At 47.5% G+C, this 24426-nt stretch overlaps 1 protein-coding gene across 5 annotated transcripts in view; it reads right to left on the bottom strand.

The window, feature by feature from the left end:
* The window catches only part of phactr2 (phosphatase and actin regulator 2), a 182719-nt gene that overhangs the window by 53535 nt on the left and 104758 nt on the right, over positions 1-24426 (bottom strand). For all 5 annotated transcript variants that reach the window (XM_072264763.1, XM_072264765.1, XM_072264762.1 and 2 more), the window contains 2 exons: positions 6233-6358; positions 1075-1254 (listed from right to left, as the gene is read on the bottom strand). In XM_072264763.1, the coding sequence (XP_072120864.1) occupies positions 1075-1254; positions 6233-6358 (306 nt within the window). The remainder of the gene's footprint in view (positions 1-1074; positions 1255-6232; positions 6359-24426) is intronic.

Below are 24426 nucleotides of genomic sequence, written 5' to 3'. Positions count from 1 at the left end.
ATAAAGTACCTTGTTAACTGTATAAAAATGCGTCTGCATCAGTGTTATCTTGTATTTTCAAACAATGTTACATTAGGCTGTTACACATCTATTGTCAGAGAAGTACTTGCATAAATAGGTAAACCACCTTGGTTCTTGGTTCTTGATCCTCCAAAATATTCCGCATGGAATTTAAACTGGAGGTGGCGGAGAGTGTTTTCTGTCCCTACCTTCATACAAGCAAGGACAGAAAACAGGGCAAAGTGAGTATACTTATTTATTCAGTAAGCTATGGGTCAAAGTATTTGGTGAGTACATTTCTAACTCTTCTGGCTTCAGTCTTGTTGCCGTCTGTTCTGAAATTGTTAGGTTCTGCGAAGCGCAGAATCAAGTATCGCCGTGATGATTGTACGCTCTAGTATCAACTGTCTGGCGACAATAAAGTAGTAATAATAATAAAACAACGAAATGCCGGGCTGCCACCATCTGTTCCGGCACGTCATGACAGCGGTTTTGAAAATCTCCGGTTACCCCGTATACACTGCAACGGATATTAGGCGTTTTCAGATTTATTCCCTCTGGAGACCGTTTCTGAAAATCTCCGTTCTTGGGGGCTGAAAACGCCGCTTCAGTGTGGACGGAAGGTCAAAACGAAGAGAAAAGGTTTCGTTTTCAAAATTATCCGGCGTAGTGTGGACGTAGCCCAAGCGAATGCAGGAGGAACTCAGCAAGCCAGGCAGCATCTATGGAGAGGAATAAACGTACCAGCCAGAGACTTTCATCAGGACTGGAGAGGAAGGGGGAAGAAGGCTGAATAAGGAGGAGGGGGGTGGGGGAAAAACAGGAAGAGCACGGGCTGACAAGTGATTGGTAGGTGGAGGAGGGCTGGATGATGTGAGAAGGTGGGAAGGGATGGGTGGAAGAGGTAAAGTGTTGAAGAAGGAGGAATGAGGGCTCATTTTCTTATAAATCTCTATCAGATCTCTCTCTCCGCCTCTGACACTCAAGAGAAATCAGTCCAAGCTTGCCCAATGTCTCCTTAGCTCATTCCCTCTGCTCCACGGCAACTGACATCAGCAGAGCCGGTCAACTTACGCTCCACGTTGGTGTTCCTCTTGGTGGGTTTCGAGAGCACTGGAAGGGGGTTCGTCTTGTCAAGGTCATCGTCGTCAGTGGCACCGACTGGGGTATAGTCGGGACGCCCACTGAACAGCAACGCTGGCGTTTCTCCCTGGGGGGGCCCGGCTTCACCAGGGGGGCCCTGCTCAGACGTTTCTGCGGGCGAAGAGAGTCATTGAAACACAAGATACGACAAACCACACGGACCAAGGAACATGCAGGCTATGGGACGAGGTCCACCCCCTGGGGATGGGCCCTGGCAGCAGCCACCACTCCGCCATCAACACAGCGGTTGAGCAGATGCTGGAGGTCACGCTTCCCTCCCTGGGAACATCTCTGTCACCAAATGCCGGATCTCCCAATGACCTCCCATTTCAATTCCACTCCAACCCGTATGAGGCTACTCTCACGCTGGAGGAGCAACACCTCATATTCCATCTGGGTAGCCTCCAGCCTGTTGGCCTGAACGTCAATCAGTGCTTCCGGAAATTTCTTCCCCTCCCCCTTCTCTCCTTTGAACTTCCACCTTCTAACTCCCCTCTCACCTCTTTTCTTGTCTCCACCTGCCCATCATCTCCTTCAAGTTCCCCCCTCCTTCCCTCTCTCCCATCATCCACTCTCTCCTCCTATCAGATTCCTCCTTCTTCAGCCCTTTATCTCTTCCACCAATCACTTGCCAGCTTCTTGTCTGGAGTACTGTGTCCAGTTCTGGTTGCCTCACTATAGGAAGGATGTGGAAGCATTGGAAAGGGTTCAGAGGAGATTTACCAGGATGCTGCCTGGTTTAGAAAGTATGCATTATGATCAGAGATTAAGGGAGCTAGGGCTTTACTCTTTGGAGAGAAGGAGGATGAGAGGAGACATGATAGAGGTGTACAAGATATTAAGAGGAATAGATAGAGTGGATAGCCTGTGCCTCTTCCCCAGGGCACCACTGCTCAATACAAGAGGACATGGCTTTAAGGTAAGGGGTGGGAAGTTGAAGGGGGATATCAGAGGAAGGTTTTTTACTCAGAGAGTGGTTGGTGTGTGGAATGCACTGCCTGAGTCAGTGGTGGAGGCGGATACACTCGTGAAGTTTAAGAGACTACTAGACAGGTATATGGAGGAACTTAAGGTGGGGGGTTATATGGGAGGCAGGGTTTGAGGGCCGGCACAACATTTTGGGCTGAAGGGCCTGTAATGTGCTGTACTATTCTATGTTCTTACTTCATCTCCTCTCCCCCGTGCACTCACCTTCCCCCTCACTTGGTCTCACCAATCACCTCCCAGCTTGTACTCCTGCACCTCTCCCCCACCTCATTACTCCGGCTCTTTGCTCTTCCTTTCCAGTCCCTCGGAAGGGTCTCGGCCCCAAAACATCTACTGCTTATTCACCTCCTGCTGAGTTCCTCCAGCGTTGTGTGTGTGTGCATCAGCAGGTGGAGGGACAGGGGCAGCAAACTCACTGCAATGCCCAGGATTGCGAGCGACACGGACAGGGTGGGTGTTGGCAGAAGATGCCCCTGCTGGGGGTATCTAGACTGGCAGAGGGGCATTGTTTCAGAATCTAGGGACCCCGTTCCGGACGATGATGAGGTGGAAATCTTTGGAATTCACTAACCCAAGGAGCAATGGAAAGGGATTCTGTGAAAGTATTTGGGGTGAAGGTGTGGAAATTCTTTGGTTTACGGGAGAGTGAGGGTTCACTCAGCTTATTTATTTGGAGTTATAGCGTGGGACCGGTCTGACCAGCCCAGTGAACTGCACACCCAGCAAACCATCAACTTCATCCCAGCCTAAATACTGGACAATCTACATTGACCAATTAACCTCGTAACACACATCATAGACAGGACAGAACCGAAAACATTACCATACATAGCTCAATGTGCACGCAGTGCGCAGCACAGGTAATCTCTAAACTGTACAGTAACCAGTAAACAACTGTCCTAGTGACGAGACCTCGGCGGTGATATTAGTCTCCCAGCCTGAGGGAAGAAGCTGTTACCCAGTCTGACAGCCCTGGTCCTGATGCTCCTGTCCCTCCTTCCTGATGGTAGTGGGTCAAAGAGATTGCGGGATCCTCCACAATGCTCCCGGTAAATGTCACAAATAAGGGACAGGGAGACCCCTGTGATGCCCTTGGCGGTTTGTACCATCTCCGTAGGATCTTGCGGTACAATAATTTGCTGCATCCATACTACGCAACGATGCAGCCACGCCGGGCATTCCGGATGATGCTGCTGCAGAAAGTCGTCAGAATGGGGTAGGGAGCCTTGCACGCCTCGATCTCCCCAGAAAGTACAGACACTGCTGTGGTTTCTTGACCAGCACTTCTGACATGCAGCAGCTGCTCATGTGACCATCCGCCACCTGCTCCCGCGGCTCCACGTGACCCTGATCTGGGGGCCAGCCAGGCGCTACACCTGCCCAAGGGTGATCTGCAGGCTAGCAGAGGGAAGGAGTGCCTTACACCTCCTTTGGTAGAGACGCATCTCCACCCTGCACCCTTTCCCCAGGGGAGGGGAGACCAAAAACTAGATGGAATATTTTAAAAGCGACCTGGCAGGCAGTATTTTTAATGCAGAGGGTGGTGAGGAGGAGACTGAGATGTGACCTTATAGAGGTTTGCAAAGTTATGAGTGGATGGTAAGTTTTTTCTCACAGGGTAGAGGAGCCCAAAACTAGGGGGTACAGGTTTATGGTGAGAGGGGAAAGATTTAAAAGGGACCCGAGAGGCAACTTTTCCACACCAAGAGTGGAAGGAGCTGCCAGAGGAAGTGGGCGAGGCAGGTACTGTAGCATCATTTACGAAGCATTTGGATGGATACGTGGAAGGGGCAGGTCGTGTAGGGATATGGGTCAAACACAGGAAATTGGGAGTAGCCGGATGGGCCCTGGGATCAGCATGAATTGTTTGGGCTGAAGGGCTTGTTTTGCTCTAGGACTCCAACAACTGTTGTTGCTTCAGATGTAGATTCCAGATCTGAGGTCGTTCCATCTGCTGGAGACCATTCTGAACTGACTGCATCACCATCTGGTACGGAGGGGGCCACCGCCCAGGAACGGAGGAAGCTGCAGGTCATGCCTTACCAACTTGATGGGGTTTTTTGACAAGGTGATGAGACAGATTGATGAAGGTAGGGCAGTGGATGTTGTCTACATGGATTTTAGTAAGGTGTTTGACAAAGTCCCTCATGGAAGACTGATCCAGAAGATTAAGATACATGGGGTCCGCAGTGAATTGGCTGTTTGGATTCGGAACTGGCCTGCGCACAGAAGACAGAGAGTAGTGGTTGAAGGGGTTTATTCGAGCTGGAGGTCTGTAACTGGTGGAGTTCCGCAGGGATCTGTGCTGGGACCTCTGCTGTTTGAGATGTGTATAAATGACCTGGATGAAAATGTCAATGGGTGGGTTAGTGAGTTTGCAGATGACGCCGAGACTGTTGGAGTTGTAGATAGTGTAGAAGACTGACAAAGAACACAGCACGATATAGACCAGTTGCAGATATGGGATAAGAAATGGCAGATGGAGTTTAATCCAGATAAATGTGAGGTGTTGTACCTGGGTAGGGCAAATACAAGGAGATGATATATCTTTAAGGGCAAGGTCCTTAACAGTGTTGCTGAGCAGAGAGATCTTGGAATCTAAGTTCACAGCTCCTTGAGAGTGGCTGCACAGGTCGATAAGGTGATTAAGAAGGCTAATGGAATGCTTGCTCTTATTAATCGAGGCACTGAGTTTAATACTCAGGAGGTTATGTTGCAAATTTATAAAATTCTGTTTAGACTGCATCTGGAGTATGCACACAGTTCCGATCGCCCTGCTGTAGGAAGGACGTTGAGGCTTTGGAGAGGGCGCAGAAGACATTAACCAGGATGCTGCCTGGTTTGGAGGGCATGTGCTGTCACGAGAGGCTGGATACACTTGGGTTGTTTTCTCTGGAGCGCTGGAGGCTGAGGAAATCTGATTCAGGTTTCTAAAATTATGAGAGACATAGATAGATGGAGAGTATCTGTTTTCCAGCAATGAAATGTCTCTTTCCAGAGGGCATGCATTGAAGGTGAGAAGGGGATGTGAGGGGAAAGTTTTTAACTTGGAGCCACAGATGCCTGGAATGCACTGCCTGGTACGGTGGGAGAGGAAAATACATTAGAGGCTTTTGAGAGATGTTTGGACAGGTATGTGGACGTGAGGAAGATGGTATCGGTAGGAGGGTTTAGTGTTTGGGCACTTTTGATTTGTTGGTTCAGCACAACATTGTGGGACGAACAGCCTGTTCCTGAGCTGTACTCTTCTACGTTCTAAAGTTGTAAACCTGGCCAGCTCCATCAATAGGCACTGTTGAGGAAGTCATCATATGGCGATGCCTGAAAATGGCAGCATCCGTCATTAAAGACCTCCACCACCCAAGATATGCCCTCTCCTCATTGTTCCCATCATGGAGGAGTACAGGAGCCTGAAGACACACCATCAGTGTTTTAGGAACAGCTTCTCCCCCTCGGCAATCAGATTTCTGAATGGGCGATGAACCCATGCACACTACCTCAGTATATTTGCTCTCTTTTTCACCACTTATGCTGCATATATACAGTACATTTCTTGCTATAATTTATAGCAATTTTATTTATGTATCACGCCGTACTGCCGCACAGGACGGGGCGTCATGGTGGCGTGACTGTAGGTGAAACTCTATTACCGCTTGGGGTGTGGGAATTCAGAGTTCAATTCCAGCGCACCCTGTAAGGAATCCGTCCGTCCTTGCTGTGGGCATGTACGTTTCTCCGGTTTTCTCCTACGGTCCAAAGACGTACCGGTTAGTAGGTTACTCGGTCATTGCAAATTGTCTCGTGATTAGGTCAGTGGTAATAGGTGTGTTGCTGGGCAGAACAACTCACTGGCCTGAAAGGGCCCATTGCACCATGTATCTCTAAATAAAAACCACGACATTTGCCAGTGATAATGAACAGTGATTCTGCCCTGTGCTTCCCTGGAGTGCGAGGGATGAGGGGAGGCGGGATTTTCCATGTGGAGACACCCAGGCCAGGTTAGCTCTGTGGGTCAGGGCCCAGCTCACCCTGTAACAGGGCGCTGACGAGCCTGCCGATAAGCTTCTGCAGGATTCACAGGCACCGGAGGATTGTACATTACCCATTCTCTGTGACAGGCCGGTGTCCGTCGAGCCGGCGTCCAGCAAGCCCCCCTCCGTTGGCTGGACTTTGATGGGAATGGTGTGCACACTGTGTCCATTCGTAACGGTCACTTCTGAGCTCCCAGCTGAGAAGATAAGGGAGACGGGTTACTGGCTACGGGGACTGACCCATCGCAATGCACTGAGCGTAACAAAGTTCAGAGTAAATTCATTATCAAAGTACATACATCTCACCATATACAACCCTGAGATTCATTTTCTCGTGGGTATTCTAAGTAGACCCAAAGAAACACAACAGAATCAATAGAAAACCGCAATCAAGACGGACAAAGAGCCAATGTGCAATGTACAAACCATGTGAATGCAAACAGAAAACAAACAAAATAGATAAGTAAACAAATAAGCAATAAATATCGAGAACATGAGATGAAGAGCCATTGAAAGTGACCCCAGAGATTATGGGAACAGTTCGGTGTTGGGATGAATGAATTTATCCCTTCTGGTTTAAGAGCCTGATGATCGAGGGGTAATAACTGTTCCTGAACCTGGTGCTGTAGGTCCTGAACCTCCTTCCCAATGGCAGCAGCGAGAAGAGATCATGACCTGGGTGGTGGGGGGGAGTCCCGTTGACAGAGGCTGCTTTCCTGTGACAGTGCTCTGTGTAGACGTGCTCAGTGATGTGGAGGGCTATTCGTGATGGACTGCGCTGACTGTGATGACAGATGAAGGCCAACAACTCCCCCTATCATAGTCCATCTGACAGGGGTGGCACACTGGTGCAGAGGGTAGAGCCACTGCCTTGTCGTGCCAGTGACCCACCTGTGCTGGAGGGAGTAGCCATTCTCATGGATAGCAGAGGCCCCACATCCATAGTTTAATACAGAGTTAAAGGCAGGATTCTTAACCGTGTGGAGACAGAGGGATCTTAGAGTCCACGTCCATAGATTCCTCAAAGTTGCCGCGCAGCTTGATGAAGATTTAAAGTTAATGATTTTTGTTTGTCACACGTACACAAAAACATACATCGTTTGCGTCCAATCAGCCAGGATTGTGCTGGGGACAGCCCACAAGTGTGGCCATGCTTCCGACGCTAATATAGCCACACTGACTAATATACTCACAACTCACTAATATACCCACAACTCACTAATATACTCACAACTCACTAATATACCCACAACTCACTAATATACTCACAACTCACTAATATACCCACAACTCACTAATATACCCACAACTCACTAACCCTAACCAGTTAGGTCGCATCTGGAATTTCCAGTTGGCGGACGATTTCCCTCCACGCCGCTCTGTCCCGACACTTGTCCACTGTTGTTCACCAGTACATCTTTGGAATGCGGTGGTTAAGAAGGTGTGTGGTGTGTTGGCCTTCGTTAGTCGGAGGATTGAGTTCGAGCCGTGAGGTAATGTTGCAGATCTATAAAACCCTGGTCAGACCCCACTTGGAGTATTGTGTTCAGTTCTGGTCGCCTCATTACAGGAAGGCTGTGGAAGCTTAAGAGAGGGTGCAGAGGAGATTTACCAGCATGCTGCCCGGTTTAGAGAACATGTCTCATGAGAAGAGGTTGAATGAACTAGGGAGTTTCTGTTTGGAGCGAAGGATTATAACAGGAGACTTGATAGAGGTGTACAAGATGATAAGAGGCAGGGATCGAGTGGCAAGCCAGAGACTTACCCCCAGGGCAGAAAGGCCACACCCAGAGTACTGTGTATACTTTCTGGTCACTACATGATAGGAAGGATGTCAGGTTGCAGAAAAAAAATCACCAGAACATTAGCTGGACTGCATGGCTCGAGCTATAAGGAGAGATGGCAATGTGGCACTGTTTTCCCTGGAGTGTGGGGTGACCTTGTAGAGATTTATAAAATTAGGAGAGGTGTCGATATGGTGGAAAGCCAAAGTATTCTTCTCCACCTTAGGAGGTCCAACATTTCCTCCTCCTTGACCTTTAAACGCCATAATGTATTATACCGTCAGCACTGATCTCCTGGTCCTCCGTGTCTTCTTCCTTGGTAAATACTGAAGCAAAGTACTCATTAACTACTTCACCCTCATTCTCTGCATCCAAGGTTCAGTAATGACTACAACATTGCAGTTCCCTGTACTGATCCATGCCCCAAGTTCACCACCTTTACCCATCATACTCCTAGCATTAAAATATACACACTTCAAACTAACCGATCCATCATACCTGTAATTTTGATTTTGCCTTTCACGACTTTCCCTAGCAACTACTGTCCCTTACTGACCTGGGGCTCTGGTTCCCAGCCCCCTGCAAACTAGCTTAAACTCTCCTGAGCAGCATCAGCAAACCTTCCAGCCAGGATATTGGTTTACCTCCAGTTCGGGTGCAACCCTCTTGCACAGGTCACCCCATCCCCAGAAAAGTTTCAAATAATCCAAAAACTTCATAACCCTGTCCCCTGCATCATCACTCCAGCCACCCATTCAGCCGTGCTATCACCCCATTCCTTCCTGCACTAGTGCATGGCGCAGGGGGTAATCCGGAGATTACAACCTTGGAGGTCCTCCTCTTCCCTCTCAACGCCATTCTCCTGCCTTTTCCCCCACAAACTTTAATGCCCTTACTAATCAGGAATCTATCAACTTCTGCTTTAAATATACGCACTGTTCTAACACATGGGTATGTCTCTATTTAGAGGCTGGACCTTTTTTGGTCCTAGGCTCTCCCATTACAGGAAACATCCTCTCCACATCCACTCGTCTAGGCCTTTCGACATGTGATAGGTTTCAATGAGATCCTCCCTCATTCTTCTAAACTCCGCTGAATGCAGGCCCAGAGTCTTCCAATGCTTGTCCATTAACCCTTTCATTCCCAGTATCATTCTTGTGAACCACCTCTGGCCTTTCTCCAGTGTTAGCACGCTGGCCAGAAACTGCTCTCAGTACTCCAGATGCGGTCTTACCAGTGCCTCATAAAGGCTAAGTATTACGTCCTTGCTTTTATATTCTAGTCCACTCAAAATGAGTGTAAACATTGCATTTGCCTTCCTCACCATCAACTCAAACTGCAAGCTGAGCTTTAGGGAATCCTGCACAAGGACTCACAAGTTCCTTCACACCTCTCATTGTTGAATTTTCTCCCCATTTTGAAAATAGTCTAAACTTTTATTCCTTCTACCAAAGTGAAAGCACAGATGAACACCTGGAGAAAATTCTGAAACGCCTGTTCGCTGCTGTCATTACTGTGTGGTTGGGAATCTTTTGGAGGGTAGGCCTCAAAATCCCCGGCCTTGCCTGCTTTTGGCGACCGAGGAGGAGGTCGAATCGTTCAGACAGAGATGGCGCTCAGTACTCGGTGTCGGAGAGCTGATCAGAGCTCAAAGTTTTCGGATGACTCAGAGTCGGATTCTGGTCAGCATGGCAGGGAGAGTTTGTCTTCCTCCTCCTGTCTGCGTGAGATGTGGGACATTTGAGAAACTTTGAACTTTACTGTGCTCATGGACTTCTTCATCAAGTTATGGTATTGTTGCACTGTTGTAACTATATGTCATAATTATGTGGTTTTGTCAGTTTTTTTCAGTCTTGGTCTGTCCTGTGTTTTGTGATATCACACCAGCGGAAATATTGTATCATTTCTTAATGCATGCATTACTAAATGACAATAAAAGAGGACTGCCTGTCTTCATAATCTAAAAAAAAATCTAAAGTGCACGACCACACACTTCCCTACAATATATTCCATCTGCCACTTCTTTGCCTATTCTCCCAGTCTGTTTAAGTCCTTCTGCAGACTCCTTGCTTCCTCAAAGCCACCTGCCACTCCACCTATCTTTGTATCATCTGCAAACTTGGCCACAAAGCCATCAATTCTGTCATCGAAAATTATTGACATATAACACGAAAAGAAGCGGTCCCTACAGTGATCCCTGCAGAACACCACTAGCCACCGGAAGCCCATCAGAAAAGCCTCCCTTAATCCCATTCTTTGCCTCCTGCCAACCAGCCAATCTTTGGTCCACATTAGTATGATTTTGACCCAGAGGTCAGTGGATCGAGCTGCCAGAGGCAGGGACAACTACAACGGTTACAAGTCAGTATGACAGGGGTATGGATAGGAAAGGTTTAGAGAGAGGGGCAAATGGTTCAGGGAGACAGCTTAGTGAAATCATAAATAACAAAGCATAATTCAAAGATGCATGCAGTGCACAGCACAGGTAAACAGTAAACAGCTCATTGCCCTGGTGACAAGACCTCACTGGAGGCAGGCTATTCATTACCACCGAGGTCTCGTCACCGGGATAGCCACTTGTCTGATTCCGACTGTGACAGCCAATCTCTAGAAACTTTAGAGCTTCAGTCTTTTTCCGTGTGATCCATCGCCAGAACTGCCCAAAGGCCCAGTGGGTTTACCGTTGAATACGAAGCTTCTGTTACTTTCCTTCTCGCTGGACGGGTAACTCTTCCTAGCTGCAGCTCCCATCGTCTCTCAGGCTGCGGTTAACGCCTCCCCCACCTCCCCGCCCTCCCCAGTCTCCAGCTGTCCTGGTCAGGTCAGGGATGCGCAGCCGGTATCAAAATGGAGCCATCCTGGCCGGATGGCCGGGACCACACTGCCACTCGGCAGACGAGTTCACCAGGGGGCCCCTGTCGCTCACACCAATGGCACGGCCTGCCCCATTCCACACCGCCTGGAGGTCCCGCTCATTCCACGTTGCCAGGCAACGGAGGGAACACCGAATGTCCTCGTGTGCCCAAGGCCTCGATGACAGTGTTGAGATCACAATGGCCCCCTCTCCTTGACCAAGGGGAGGGAGGGAGGGAGGGAGCACTGCAAGTGGACCGGCCGTCGACGCCTGGTGCAGACCAGGGGCTGCTGGGTGGACGGAGAGAGCAATCCTGGCTCGCCTTCACCTCTGCCCCTACACAACCCCGAGGGCAGAGGGGCTGGGGGCATGGGCAGGCCCTTCATCCACTCTGCTGCCGTACCAGAGATTAAACCACAGCAGACCTGTTGTTCGGGATTCCTTCGACACCCCCCAACCCCCGTAACCCCTCACTTCCTAGTGTGCATTGTGGTGTGCCTGTTGTGAGGTGTATGGTGCATTGTGGTGTGTCTGTTGTGAGGTGTATGGTGCATTGTGGTGTGTCTGTTGTGATGTGTATAGTGTGTGTTGTGGTGTGTTTGTTGTGAGGTGCATGGTGCGTTGTGGTGTGTTTGTTGTGAGTTGTATACTGAAGATACAGAAGCCTGAAAGCACATACCACCAGGCTCAAGGACAGCTTCTACCCCACTGTGCTGTTATCAGATTATTGAACAGTTCCCTTGGAGGGTAAAATGTACTACTGACCTCACAATCTACCTCCTTGCACCTAGTTATCTGCTTTCTCTGCAAATGTTACTTTATTCTGCATTCCACCGAGATGCAACACAGAGCGTCATAGGAAGTCATTCCTGCCTGTGGCCATCAAACTTTACAACTCCTCCCTTGGAGGGTCAGACACCCTGAGCCAATAGGCTGGTCCTGGACTTATTTCCTGGCATAATTTACATATTATTATTTAATTATTTATGGTTTTATATTGCTATATTTATACTCTGTTCTTGGTTGGTGCAACTGTAACGAAACCCAATTTCCCTTGGGATCAATAAAGTATGACTATGACTATTATTACCATAGAACCACAGAACATTACAGCACAGAAACAGACCTTTTGGCCCTTCTTGGCTGTGCCGAACCATTTTCTGCCTAGTCCCACTGACCTGCACACGGACCATATCCCTCCATACACCTCCCATCCATGTATCTGTCCAATTTATTCTTAAATGTTAAAAGCAAAGCCAAATTTATCACTTCATCTGGCAGCTCATTCCACACTCCCACCACTCTGTGTGAAGAAGCCTCCCTGCCATGTTCCCTTTAAACTTTTCCCCCTTCACCCTTAACCCATGTCCTCTGTTTTTTTTTTTCTCCCCTATCCTCATGGGAAAAAGCCTGCTTGCATTCACTCTATCTATACCCACCATAATTTTATATACCTCTATCAAATCTCCCCTCATTCTTCTACGCTCCAGGGAATAAAGTCCTAACCTATTCAACCTTTCTCTGTAACTGAGTTTCTCAAGTCCCGGCAACATCCTTGTAAACCTTCTCTGCACTCTTTCAACCTTATTAATATCCTTCCTGTAATTTGGTGACCAAAACTGAACACAATACTCCAAATTCGGCCTCACCAATGCCTTATACAACCTCACCATAACATTCCAACTCTTATACTCAATACTTTGATTTATAAAGGCCAATGTACCAAAAGCTCTCCTTATGACCCTATCTACCTGTGACGCCACTTTCAGGGGATTTTGTTTGTGTATTCCCAGATCAGATTTTGTTTGTGTATTCTACTGCACTCCTCAGTGCCCTACCATTTACCTTGGTTTGTCCTTCCAAAGTGCGATACTTCACACTTGTCTGTATTAAACTCCATCTGCCATTTTTCAGCCCATTTTTCCAGCTGGTCCAAATCCCTCTGCAAGCTTTGAAAAGCTTCCTCACTGTCCACACCACCTCCAATCTTTGTATCATCAGCAAATTTGCTGATCCAACTTACCACATTATCATCCAGATCTTTGATATAGATGACAAATAACAATGGACCCAGCACTGATCCCTGTGGCACACCACTAGTCACAGGCCACCACTCCAAGAAGCAGTCCTCTACTACCACTCTTTGGCTTCTTCCACGGAGCCAATGTCTAATCCAATTTACTACCTCTCCATGTATACCCAGTGACTGAATCTTCCTAACTAACCTCCCATGCAGGACCTTGTCAAAGGCCTTACTAAAGTCCATGTAGACAATATCCACTGCATTCCCTTCATCCACTTTCCTGGTAACCTCCTCGAAAAACTCTAATACATTTGTTAAACATGACCTACCACGCACAAAGCCATGTTGACTCTCCCTAATAAGTCCCTGTCTATCCAAATACTTGTAGATCCTATCTCTTTCAATAATTTACCTACTACCAACGTCAATCTTACCGGCCTATAATTTCCTGGATTACTTTCAGAGCCTTTTTTAAACAACGGAACAACATGAGCCACTCTCCAATCCTCTGGCACCTCACCTGTAGATACCGACATTTTAAATATATCTGCCAGGGACCCTGCAATTTCAGCACTAGTCTCCTTCAAGGTCCGAGGGAATACCCTGTCAGGTCCTGGGGATTTATCTACTCTGATTTGCCTCAAGATAGCAAGCACCTCCTCCTCCTCAATCTGTATAGGTTCCATGACCTCACCACTTGTTTGCCTTATTTCCATTGACTCCATTCCAGTTTCCTTCGTAAATACAGATGCAAAAAACCCATTTAAGATCTCCCCCATTCCTTTTGGTTCCATACATAGCCGAGCACTCTGGTCTTCAAGAGGACCTATTTTATCCCTTACTATCCTTTTGCTCTTAATATACCTGTAGAAACTCTTTGGATTATCCTTCACCTTGACTGCCAAGGCAACCTCATGTCTTCTTTTAGCTCTCCTAATTTCTTTCTTGAGGATTTTTTTGCACTTTTTATACTCCTCAAGCACCTTATTTGCTCCCTGTTTCCTATACATGTCATACATCTCTCTCTTCATCTTTATCAGAGTTCCAATGGCCTCCCACTTACCAATCACATCTTTGCCAGAGAACAACCTGTCCCAATCCAAGCTTTTTAGATCCTTTCTCATTTCTTCAAATTTGGCCGCCTTCCACTTTAGAACCTCAACCCGAGGACCAGATCTACCTTTATCCATAATCAAATTGAACCTAATGGTGTTATGATCACTGGAACCAAAGTGTTCCCCTACACAGACTTCCGTCACTTGTCCTAACTCGCTTCCTAACAGGAGATCCAATATTGCATCCCCTCTAGTTGGTCCCTCTATATATTGATTTAGAAAACTTTCCTGAACACATTTTACAAACTCTAATCCGTCTAAACCTTTAACAGTATGGGAGTCCCAATCAAAATGTGGATAATTAAAATCCCCTACTATCACAACTTTATGTTTCCTGCAGTTGTCTGCTATCTCTCTGCAGATTTACTCCTCCAATTCTCGCTGACTATTGGGTGGTCTATAATACAACCCCATTAATGTGGTCATACCTTTCCTGTTTCTCAGCTTCACCCATAAGGACTCAGTAGACAAGCCCTCTAATCTGTCCTGCCTGAGCACTGCTGTAACATTTTCCCTGACTAGCAATGCCCCCCCCCCCCCCAACGAACCTTCATCCCTCTGCCTCTATCACGTCTGAAACATCAGACCCTGGAACATTAAGCTGCCAGTCCTGCCCCTCCTGTAGCCAAGTTTCACTAATGGCTATAATGTCGTAATTCCATGTGTCAATCCATGCCCTCGGCTCGTCAGCCTTCCCCACAATACTCCTTGCAGTGAAATAGACACACCTCAGAAGATTATTACCACCACAAACAACCCTTCTAGTTGTGACTTTGCACGAACTTTTAACATTATTTATTTTCACCCCCTTGTTTTACCTTGTTCTACTTTGAGGTTTACAAATCATTTCCAGTACACAAGTGTAAAGGAGAACAAAATAATTGTTACTTCAGATCTGATGCAGCACAAAAATAGTAATATTGAAAACACAATAAATATAAATACATAAGATAACTTATATACATAGATTGATTGTAAAGTGACTCTGGGCACAGGAATGTCGGAGACTTACTGCATGTATAATGCTCTGACCTGTGTGAACAGTATGCAAGACAAGCTTTTCACTGCATCTTGGTTCACGTGACAATAACAAACCAGTCCCAATAACAGCTCTGCTGTCCTGCTCTGACATTTGAGATCAGGATCGGGGCCTCAATGGAAAGGTCAGTGTTCCTGGCCACACTTGCGGGCAGCCCCGCACGATCCTGCAAGATTTGATCTGGAACAGAACAGTACAGCAGAGAAAAAGTCCCTTCGGTCACAATGTTGTGCCGCACCATTTCAATTGGGACTCAAATGTGCAACTTCTGCCGACACAACGTCCATATCCTTCCGTTTTCCTCACATTCATGTGAACGTCTAAACATCTCTTCAAAATCCCAAATGTATCTGCCCCTAAAGGCAGGAGGAGAGACAGCAGCACACCGCCGCGCGTGCACAGCCCTCCAGTGAAAAATGATATCGTATCTGTTAAATAGGGGCCGTGGACAATTCTGATTTGATGGAGAATGGACGTGAAAGCACAGAGGAACATCTGGAGAAATTTCTGAAACGCTCGTTCGCTGCTGTCATTACTGTGTGGTTCGGAATCTTTTGGAGGGTAGGCCTCAAAATCCCCTGCTTTGCCTGCTGTTGGTGACCGAGGTTGAGGTCGAATCGTTCGGCAGAGATGGCGCTCAGTACTCACTGTCGGAGGGCTGGTCAGAGCTCGAAGTTTTCGGATGACTCAGAGTCGGACTGTGGTCGGGTATGGCAGGGAGAGCTTTCTTCCTTCTCCCGTCTGCGTGAGATGTGGGACATTTGAGAGACTTTGAACTTTTACTGTGCTCATGGACTTCATCAAGTTATGGTATTGCTGCACTGTTGTAACTATATGTTATAATTATGTGGTTTTGTCAGTGTTTTTTCCAGTCTTGGTCTGTCCTATGCTTTGTGATATCACACCGGAGGAAATAATGTATCATTTCTTAATGCATGCATTACTAAATAACAATAAAAGAGGACTACGTGTCTTCATAATCTAAAAAAATAAACCCACCCCAGGCAGCTCATTACAGACATTCACCACACTCTGTGTAAAAAAAACCTTGCCCCTCACATCTCCTTTGAACTTAACCCCCTCACCTTAAATGTGCGCCTTTGGGTATTTGACATTTCAAACCTGGGAAAAAGACGCTGTGTCTCTACTGTGCCTATGCTTCACTACCTCGCCTTTCAGCAGTGCCCCATTGCAATGTTTAATTGCCCCGTGGCGAAGGGTGGAAGTGGGCAAGGCTGGCCAATGGGGCTCTGGTGAAGCTGTAGGCCAATCCCCTGTACAGTGGTTTGCAGAATCATTTGATGAACTCTGACCATACCATCAACTTTGGCCGGTTTATCAGCTACACTTGCACACCCGCTTGTTAATGCAAATATCTGATCAGCCAATCATGTGGCAGCAGCTCAATGCAGAAAAGCATGCAGACAAGGTCAAGAGGTTCGGTTTATCTATTTAATGATACAGGGCAGACCAGGCCCTTTTGTTATAACGACCTGCGCTGCCCAGCAACCCACTGATTTAACCCGCGCCTAATCACAGGACGATTTACAGTGACTAACTGACCTACGAACGTCTTTGGAGTGTGGTTGGAAAACCTGTGTGTTCATGGGAAAGACATACAAACTCCTTACAGACGTCACTGAAACTGAACTCCGAACGCAAACACCACGAGCTGTTGCAGCGTGGCACAAACCGTTAGCTACTGTGGTATCTCAGAGACTCCTGATCTCCTGGGATTCTCACACACAACAGTCTGTAGAGTTTACGGAGAATGGTGCCAAAAACCAAAAAAACATCCAGTGAGTGGTAGTTCTGAGGTCAGAGGAGAATGGCTAGACTGGTTCAAGCTGACAGCAACTCAAATAACCATAGGTTACAAGAGTGGTGTGCAGAAGAGCATCTCTGAATGCACAACACATCACACCTTGAGGTGGATGGGCTACAGCAGAAGTCCATGAACATACAGTCAGTGGATATTTTATTAGTTACTTCCAGTGCCTAATAAAGTGGCCACTGAGTTACAAATGTATATTTCATATTTCTTACTGTAATTTACAGAAGGTATTGTACTGTACTTCTGTTGCACAACTAATGTCACGATATATACTCCTCTACTCCCTATACGTGTGGGCATGTGGCCAAGTGGTTAAGGCATTGGACTAGCAACCTGAAGGTCATGAGTTCGAGCCCCAGCCGAGGGAATGTGTTGTGTCCTTGAGCAAGGCACTTAACCACACATTGCTCTGCGACAACACTGGTGCCAAGCTGTATGGGTCCTAAGCCCTTCCCTTGGACGACATGTCGTGGAGAGGGGAGACTTGCAGCATGGGCAACTGCTGGTCTTCCATACAACCTTGCCCAGGCCTGCACCCTGGAGAGTGAAGACTTTCCAGGCGCAGATCCATGGTCTCGCAAGACTAACGGATGCCTTTATTTACTCCCTATACACCCACGCACAGCTCCAATCTGCTGATCAAATTTGCAGATGATACGACATCGATGGGCCTTATTTCCAACAATGATGAGACAGCCGACAGAGGAGAAGTCAACACCCGAACACAGTGGTGCCAAGAAAACAACCTCTCTCTCAATGTTGCAAAGTGAAGGAGTTGATTGTGGATTACAGAAGGAACAGAGACAGGCTATATTACAGTCCCCTACAGGACTGTAATTGAGTGGGTGAGTCATTTCAAGTTCCTCAGTGTACACATCACCGAGGATCTGACCAGGACTGTCCATACCGGCTGTGTGGTGAAAAAAGCACAACAGTGCCTCCTTCACCTCAGACAGCTGAAGAAGTTCGGCACGGGTCCCAAAATTCTCAGGATTTTCTACAGGGGCACCATTGAGAGCATCCTGACTGGCTGTATCATTACCTGGTACGGGAACTGTACAGGGCACTGCAGAGAGTGGTGTGGACAGCCCAGTAGATCTGTGGTTGTGAACTTCCCCCTATTCGGGACATTTACAGCAGCAGGTGCATAAAGCCAGAACCAGCAGGCTGTGGGACAGCTTCTTTCAGCAGGCCATCAGGTTTATCAATACACATTGATCTGACTGTACATACTTGTATACAAAACAATAAGTATCCAATCAGTGTGTGAGCAATATCCTCCAATATTTCCCTTCCTTATTGCTTGTACATTGCGATGGAGATGCAACATATTGATTTTTACTCCATCATGTTGTGAGGTGGATGTATGAAGTAAAATTCTAATTCTTAAAAGAAAAGTCATAATACAGAATACGGAGAAAATTTACAAGGATGTTGCTGGGTGTGGAAGACCTGAGTTGTAAAGAAAGATTGAATAGGTTTGGACTGTATTTCTTGCAAAGTAGAAGTTTGAGGGGAAATTTGATACAGGTATACAAAATTATGAGGGGTATGGATAGGGTAAATGCAGGCAGACTTTTCCACTGAGTTGGTGGGACGACAACCAGAGGTCATGGGTTAAGGGTGAAAGGAGAAAAGTTTAAGGGGAGCATGAGGGAAAACCCCTCCACTCAGAGAGTCGTGAGAGTGTCGAATGAGCTGCCAGCAAGCGGTGCATGCAAACTCGATTTCAACATTTAAGAGAAGTTTGGATAGGTACATGGATGAGACCCTCACATCGCATGAGAAAAGAAAAATTACTCTTAAGAGTGAGGCAGGAAGTCAAGAAAGGGTAAGTTCCTCAGACAAGCTGATTATTGTTAAGGAGAGGTTTGGCCCTGTGTAGAGAAGTCCAGAGAAACCGTGGCAGATGCTTTAAATTTAGTCACAGCTCATTAAGTGGCGATGAGCAACACGGTGGCCTGACAGCGTGATGCTGTCACAGGGCAGTCCGCGGTCTGGAGCTCAATTCGGTCACCGTCTCTACATCCTCCCCGTGGAGTGAGTGGGTTTCCCCCGAGTGCTCCAGGGTTTCCTCCCACAGTCCGAAGCTGCACTGGGTAGGTTAACTGGACATTGTAAACTGTCCCCTGATTCGGGCAGGACGAATCAGAGTTGTTGGGCGTCGTCGAGGGGCTGCAGGGGCCTACTCGGGCTGGGGGGGGGGGGGGGGGGAGGCCTGCACCTTGCTGTATTACTAAATAAATGAACAGAGAACCCATTTCACCCAGGGTGCAGGGAGAGGGTGGAACCTGCATCCACTGGAAGGGTTAGGACGAACAGAGCGGGACTGACGGGGAACTGGGACAGCCTCACAAAGAACACAAGAAGATGCTGAAGGGTCAGATTGGGGAGGGGAGCAGATTCAGGGACAGATATCCTGCATCAGGGTCCCGGGGTGGGGGTGGGGTGACCCCACAGACGAAGAGGACGTGAGATAAGTGGAAGCGTTATAACTAAGCTCTCACACACACACACACACACACACAGCTCCCCAGACACAGGAGGAAGTGCCACTCCCGAGTTCCCGTGCCCACTCAGCGCAGCCCAACACATTAGGCAATGAGGCATGAGAAGAGTGGGGCAATATATACCGGGATACCGGAAAAGGGCCAGTAACGTCATGAAGGAACCCATTCACCTGCTCGGGGACTGTGTGTCCCACTCCCATCAGGGAGGAGGCTACGTTACATCCACACCAGGACCACCAGACTCAAAAACAGTTACTTTCCCCAAGCAGTTAGGCTGATCAGCACCTCCACCCAGTAACCCACCTCTCCACACCCCCGACCACCAGTACTTTATCACTTCCTGCCAGTCACCTCACGCACAGACACTCCTGTGCCTAGCGTCACTTTGTAGACAAACAATCAATGGATATAAACTATCTGATGTGTTTATATTTACTGTGAGTTTGTTACTCATAGTCATACTTTATTGATCCTGAGGGAAATTGGTTTTCGTTACAGTTGCATCTTAAATAATTAAATAGTGATAAAACCATAAATAATTAAATAGTAATATGTAAATTATGCCAGGAAATAAGTCCAGGACCAGCCTATTGGCTCAGGGTGTCTGACCCTCCAAGGGAGGAGTTGTAAAGTTTGATGGCCGCAGGCAGGAATGACTTCCTATGATGCTCTGTGCTGCATCTCAGTGGAATGAGTCTCTGGCTGAATGTACTCCTGTGCCCACTCAGTACATTATGTAGTGGATGGGAGACATTGTCCAAGATGGCATGCAACTTGGACAGCATTGTTCCTTATCTCTGTTTTTTTGTGTTGCATCAGATCCAGGGCATAATTATTTCATTCTCCTTTACACTTGTGTACCAGAAATGATGATGGATGCATTGGTCGTGATCTTTCTGGCATGGTCCCGAAGGACTGGAAGATTGCAAATGTCACTCCACTCTTTAAGAAGGAAGGAAGACAAAAAGGAAGGAAACTACAGGCCGTTAATTAACACCAGTTAGCCTAACCACAGTGGTTGGGAAAGTGTTTGAGTCTATTACTAAATGAGGTGTCGAGGTACTCGGAGACGAATGATAAAATAACTCAAAGTCAGCATGAAGGGAAATCTTGCCTGACAGATCTGGTACAGTTCTTCAAGGAAGTAACAAGCAGGGTGGACAAAGGAGAGGCAGTGGATATCATTTACTTGGATTTTCAGAAGGCTTTTGATAAGGTGTCACACACGGGGCTGCTTAACAAGATAAAATCCTATGGTATTACAGGAAATATACTGGCATGGATAGAGGAATGGCTGACAGGCAGGAGGCTGCGAGTGGGAATAAAAGGGGCCTTTTCTGGTTGGCTGCCGGTGACTAGTGATGTTCCTCAGGGGTCAGTATTGGGACTGCTACTTTTCACATTGTTTGTCAGCGATTTGGATAATGGAATTGATGGCTTTGTGGCACAGTTTGCAGATGATACGAAGATAGGTGGAGGGGTAGGTAGTGTGAGGAAGCAATGCGATTGCAGCAGGACTTAGACAAATTGGAAGAATGGGCAAAAAGTGGCAGTTGCAATAGTGTGTTGGGAAATGTATGATAATGCATTTTGGTAAAGGAACGATAGTGAGGACTATTATCTAAATAGGGAGAAGGTTCAAACATCAGAGGTACAGATAGACTTACGAGTCCTCATGCAAAACACCCAGAAGGTTAATTGAGTCTGTGGTAAAGAAGGCAAATGCACAGTCAGCATTTATTTCAAGTGGAATAGAATATTAAAGTAAGGAGATAATGCTGAGCCTTTATAAGACACTGGTCAGGCCACACTTAAGAGTATTGTCAATGGTTTTGGGCCCTATATCTCAGGAAGAATGTGTTGTCATTGGAGAGTCCAGGAGAGGTTCACAAGAATGATTCTGGAAATGAAGGGGTTAACATATGAGGAACATTTGGCAGCTTTGGGGCTGTACTCACTGGAATTTAGAAGAATGCCGGGGGGATTTCATTGAAACCTACCACAAGTTGGAAGGACTAGATAAGGTGGATGTGGAGAGAATGTTTCCTATGGTGGGGGTATCCAGAATAGCCTCAGGATTGAGGGGCGACTTTTCAGAGCAGAGCTAAGGAGGAATTTATTTTCAGCAGAGAGCAGTGAATTGGTGGCATGCTCTGTCACAGACTGCACTGGAGGCCAAGTCTGTGGTATATTTAAGGTGGAAGTTGATTGTTACTGGATCAGTTGGGGTATCAAAGGATGTGGTGAGAAGGCAGGTGTATGGGGTTGAGTTGAATCTGGGAGCAGCCTCGATGGGCTGAATGGCCTAATTCTGCTCCTGTGTCTTAGGGACACTAAACCTGAATCTGAAGGGGATGGCTGCTGGTGACTAGTGGTGTTCCACAGGAGTTGGTGTTGGGACCGCTTCTCTTTTTTACATCATACAGGACTCTGCAGAAGTCCCTGGCACATAGACTTCTGTTGGTGTGCCTAAGTCTTGTGCACAGTCCTATAGTAATTTTATGTTTTGCACTGTACTACTGCCGTAAATAGCAATTTCATGACGTATGTGAGTGATGATAAACCTGATTCTGATATGGGTCTCTATTGTGGACTGAAAGTGCAAACTCGCTCTCCGCTCCATGTTGACAAACACAGTACTGTCCAGAATTAGGCCAACTGGCCCATCGAGTCCATTTTGCCATTTAATCATCTTCCATCTCAACCTCACTCTCCTGCCTTCTCCCCGACTGCTTCACCCTTGCACTTTCTTTGTTCACCTGCTCTGCACTTTGCCTGTAATTGCAACACTATTTTTTTGCACCTCTTCATGCAAGAGGTCAGCTGGTAAATGATGGGATCTTGCTGTGCTCCTTTATAACAGTACCTGCACTTTACTGCTCGCAAATTGTGTTGGGACCTTCTGGAATGGAAACAAGAGGCAGTATTGCCACACATCTTTTAACTGAGATCTCTACTCACTGTTGAATGGAGCTGAGAGTGAAAATAAATCAGCCATAATTGAATGCTAGAGCATACTTGATGGGCCAAATGGTCCAGTACTGCTCCTGTGGTCTTACTGATTTCCTCCTGTACTACTGTGATGTATTTCTGCGTGGAATGCCCGCCCGGCATGCAAGCAAACAAAAGATTTTCACTCTATCTTGATACAGATGAGAATTAACAAGCCAATTCACTGGCCGAGGAGTGGTGAGGTTGTGAAACGTACTACAGAAATCCTGTAAACACAACCACTGCCAAAGCAAATAAAATATTGCATGTGTTCACACAAGAATTCTTTAAAGAACCGCTGGGTTCATTGATGGAATGCATACCACTTTATCTAATTCATCACCGAAAAATGGCAGATGGAATTTAATGAAGACAAGGGAGAGGTTTTGCACTTTGATAGGACCAGCCAGGGTGGGTCTTACACAGTGAATGGTAGGGCACTGAGGTGTGTGGTAGAACAAAGCGGTCTGGGAATACAGGTCCATGATTCACTGAAAGTGGCATCACCAGCAGACAGGGTCGTAAAGAAAGCTTTTGGCACATTTGTCTTCTTAAATCGTGGTGTTGAGTACAGGAGTTGGGGTGTTATGCTGAAGTTGTAAAGACGTTAGTGAGGCCTAACGTGGAGTGTTGTTTGTAGTCCTGGTCACCTACCTACAGGAAAGATGTAACTGAAATTGAAAGAGTGCAGAGAAAATTTACATGGATATTGTGGGGACATAAGTTAGAGAAGGTTAGGACTTTATTCCTTAGAGTGAAGGAGAAAGAGGGGAGATTTGATAGAGGCATGAAAAATTATTCGGGGTAGGAGGCAGCCGTCGATCCCAGGGGATTATGGGTTTGCGCCTCTGGTGGACTGTGTCCTCTCCAGGGTGCAAGCCTGGAAGATTTGAAGAACTGGCTGTTGCCCATGCAGCGGGTTCCCCCTCTCCACATCACTGATGTAGTCCAAGGGAAGGGCAAGTGCCGATACAGCTTGGCACCAGTGTCGTCGCAGAGGTTGCCAGAGTGAAGTTGTTAACAACATCAAACTGCCTGAGGGACCCCGCTCCAGATTTCTTCCTCAGGGTTTACTCCCAAAGCCTTTCCCATGGGTGGGTATGGCTGCAAGGCAGCGGAGATTTAAAATCAGAGTTTTCCTTCTCCCAGGCAGGCTGATGAGCCCCACCTGCCCGATATTAGGGGTATGGACAGGGTAACTGCAAGCAAGCCTTTTCCACTGAGGTTGGGTGAGACGTAAACTAGAGGTCATGGGTTAAGGATGAAAGGTGAAATGTATAAGGCAAATATCAGAATCAGGTGCATTATCACTGGCATGTGACATGAAATCTGTGATGAGAGGGACCTTCACTTAGAGAGGGTGGAGAGAGCATGGAATGAGCTGCCAGAGGAAGTGGTGGCTGTGGGTTCAGTAATGAACATTTCAGAGAAGCTTGGTTGACTACATGGAAGGGAGGTGTATGGAAGGCAGTCCAGGTGTCTGGGTGCAGTCGATAAACAGCAGATTAACAGTTCAGCATGCACTAAATGGGCCAAAGGGCCTGATTCTGAGCTGCAGTGGTCTACCGCACTATGACTGGCACCCTCAGTTGTTGTGGCTAGGGCTCGGGGCGGTGACTGAGTTCAGTGACATGGCGTGTCTCAAGACACGTTTCCACATTGGTGTAGGCCAGGAGAAAGGCAGAATATCAAAACATTTCTCCAACATGCCCAAGGCCCTGACAGTGTGAAAGGCTGGAGGCAACGAGTCAGGTGTGTGCAGGAGCCGAGGACGGTGGGGAACACAGGGCTCCATGCAGAGGCTCAGGAGGTGTCGGGAGGGAACGGAGACAGCAACGGTCTGGTCATGGTGGGGTTAATTTGCTCCACAGTGCATGGAGAGGAGGGGAGAGAAAAGGGGAGAGTGATGGGGGGTGGACGGGGTGGAGCGAGGCAGAGCGCGACGGAAGAGGGGGAGGGGAGGGAGCAATGGGGAGGGGGTGGAGCGAGGGACAGAGTGATGGGGAGGGGGAGAGCAACGGGGAAGGGAGGGAGCGAGGGAGAGAGCGACGGGGAGGGGGAGAGCGACGGGGGAGGGGGAGAGCGACGGGGGAGAGAGGTGGAGAGGGAGTAATG

This window comes from Mobula birostris, chromosome 8 (assembly GCF_030028105.1).
Source record: "Mobula birostris isolate sMobBir1 chromosome 8, sMobBir1.hap1, whole genome shotgun sequence".
Lineage (NCBI taxonomy): Eukaryota > Metazoa > Chordata > Chondrichthyes > Myliobatiformes > Myliobatidae > Mobula > Mobula birostris.
This window is presented reverse-complemented; position numbering and strand designations above follow the sequence as displayed.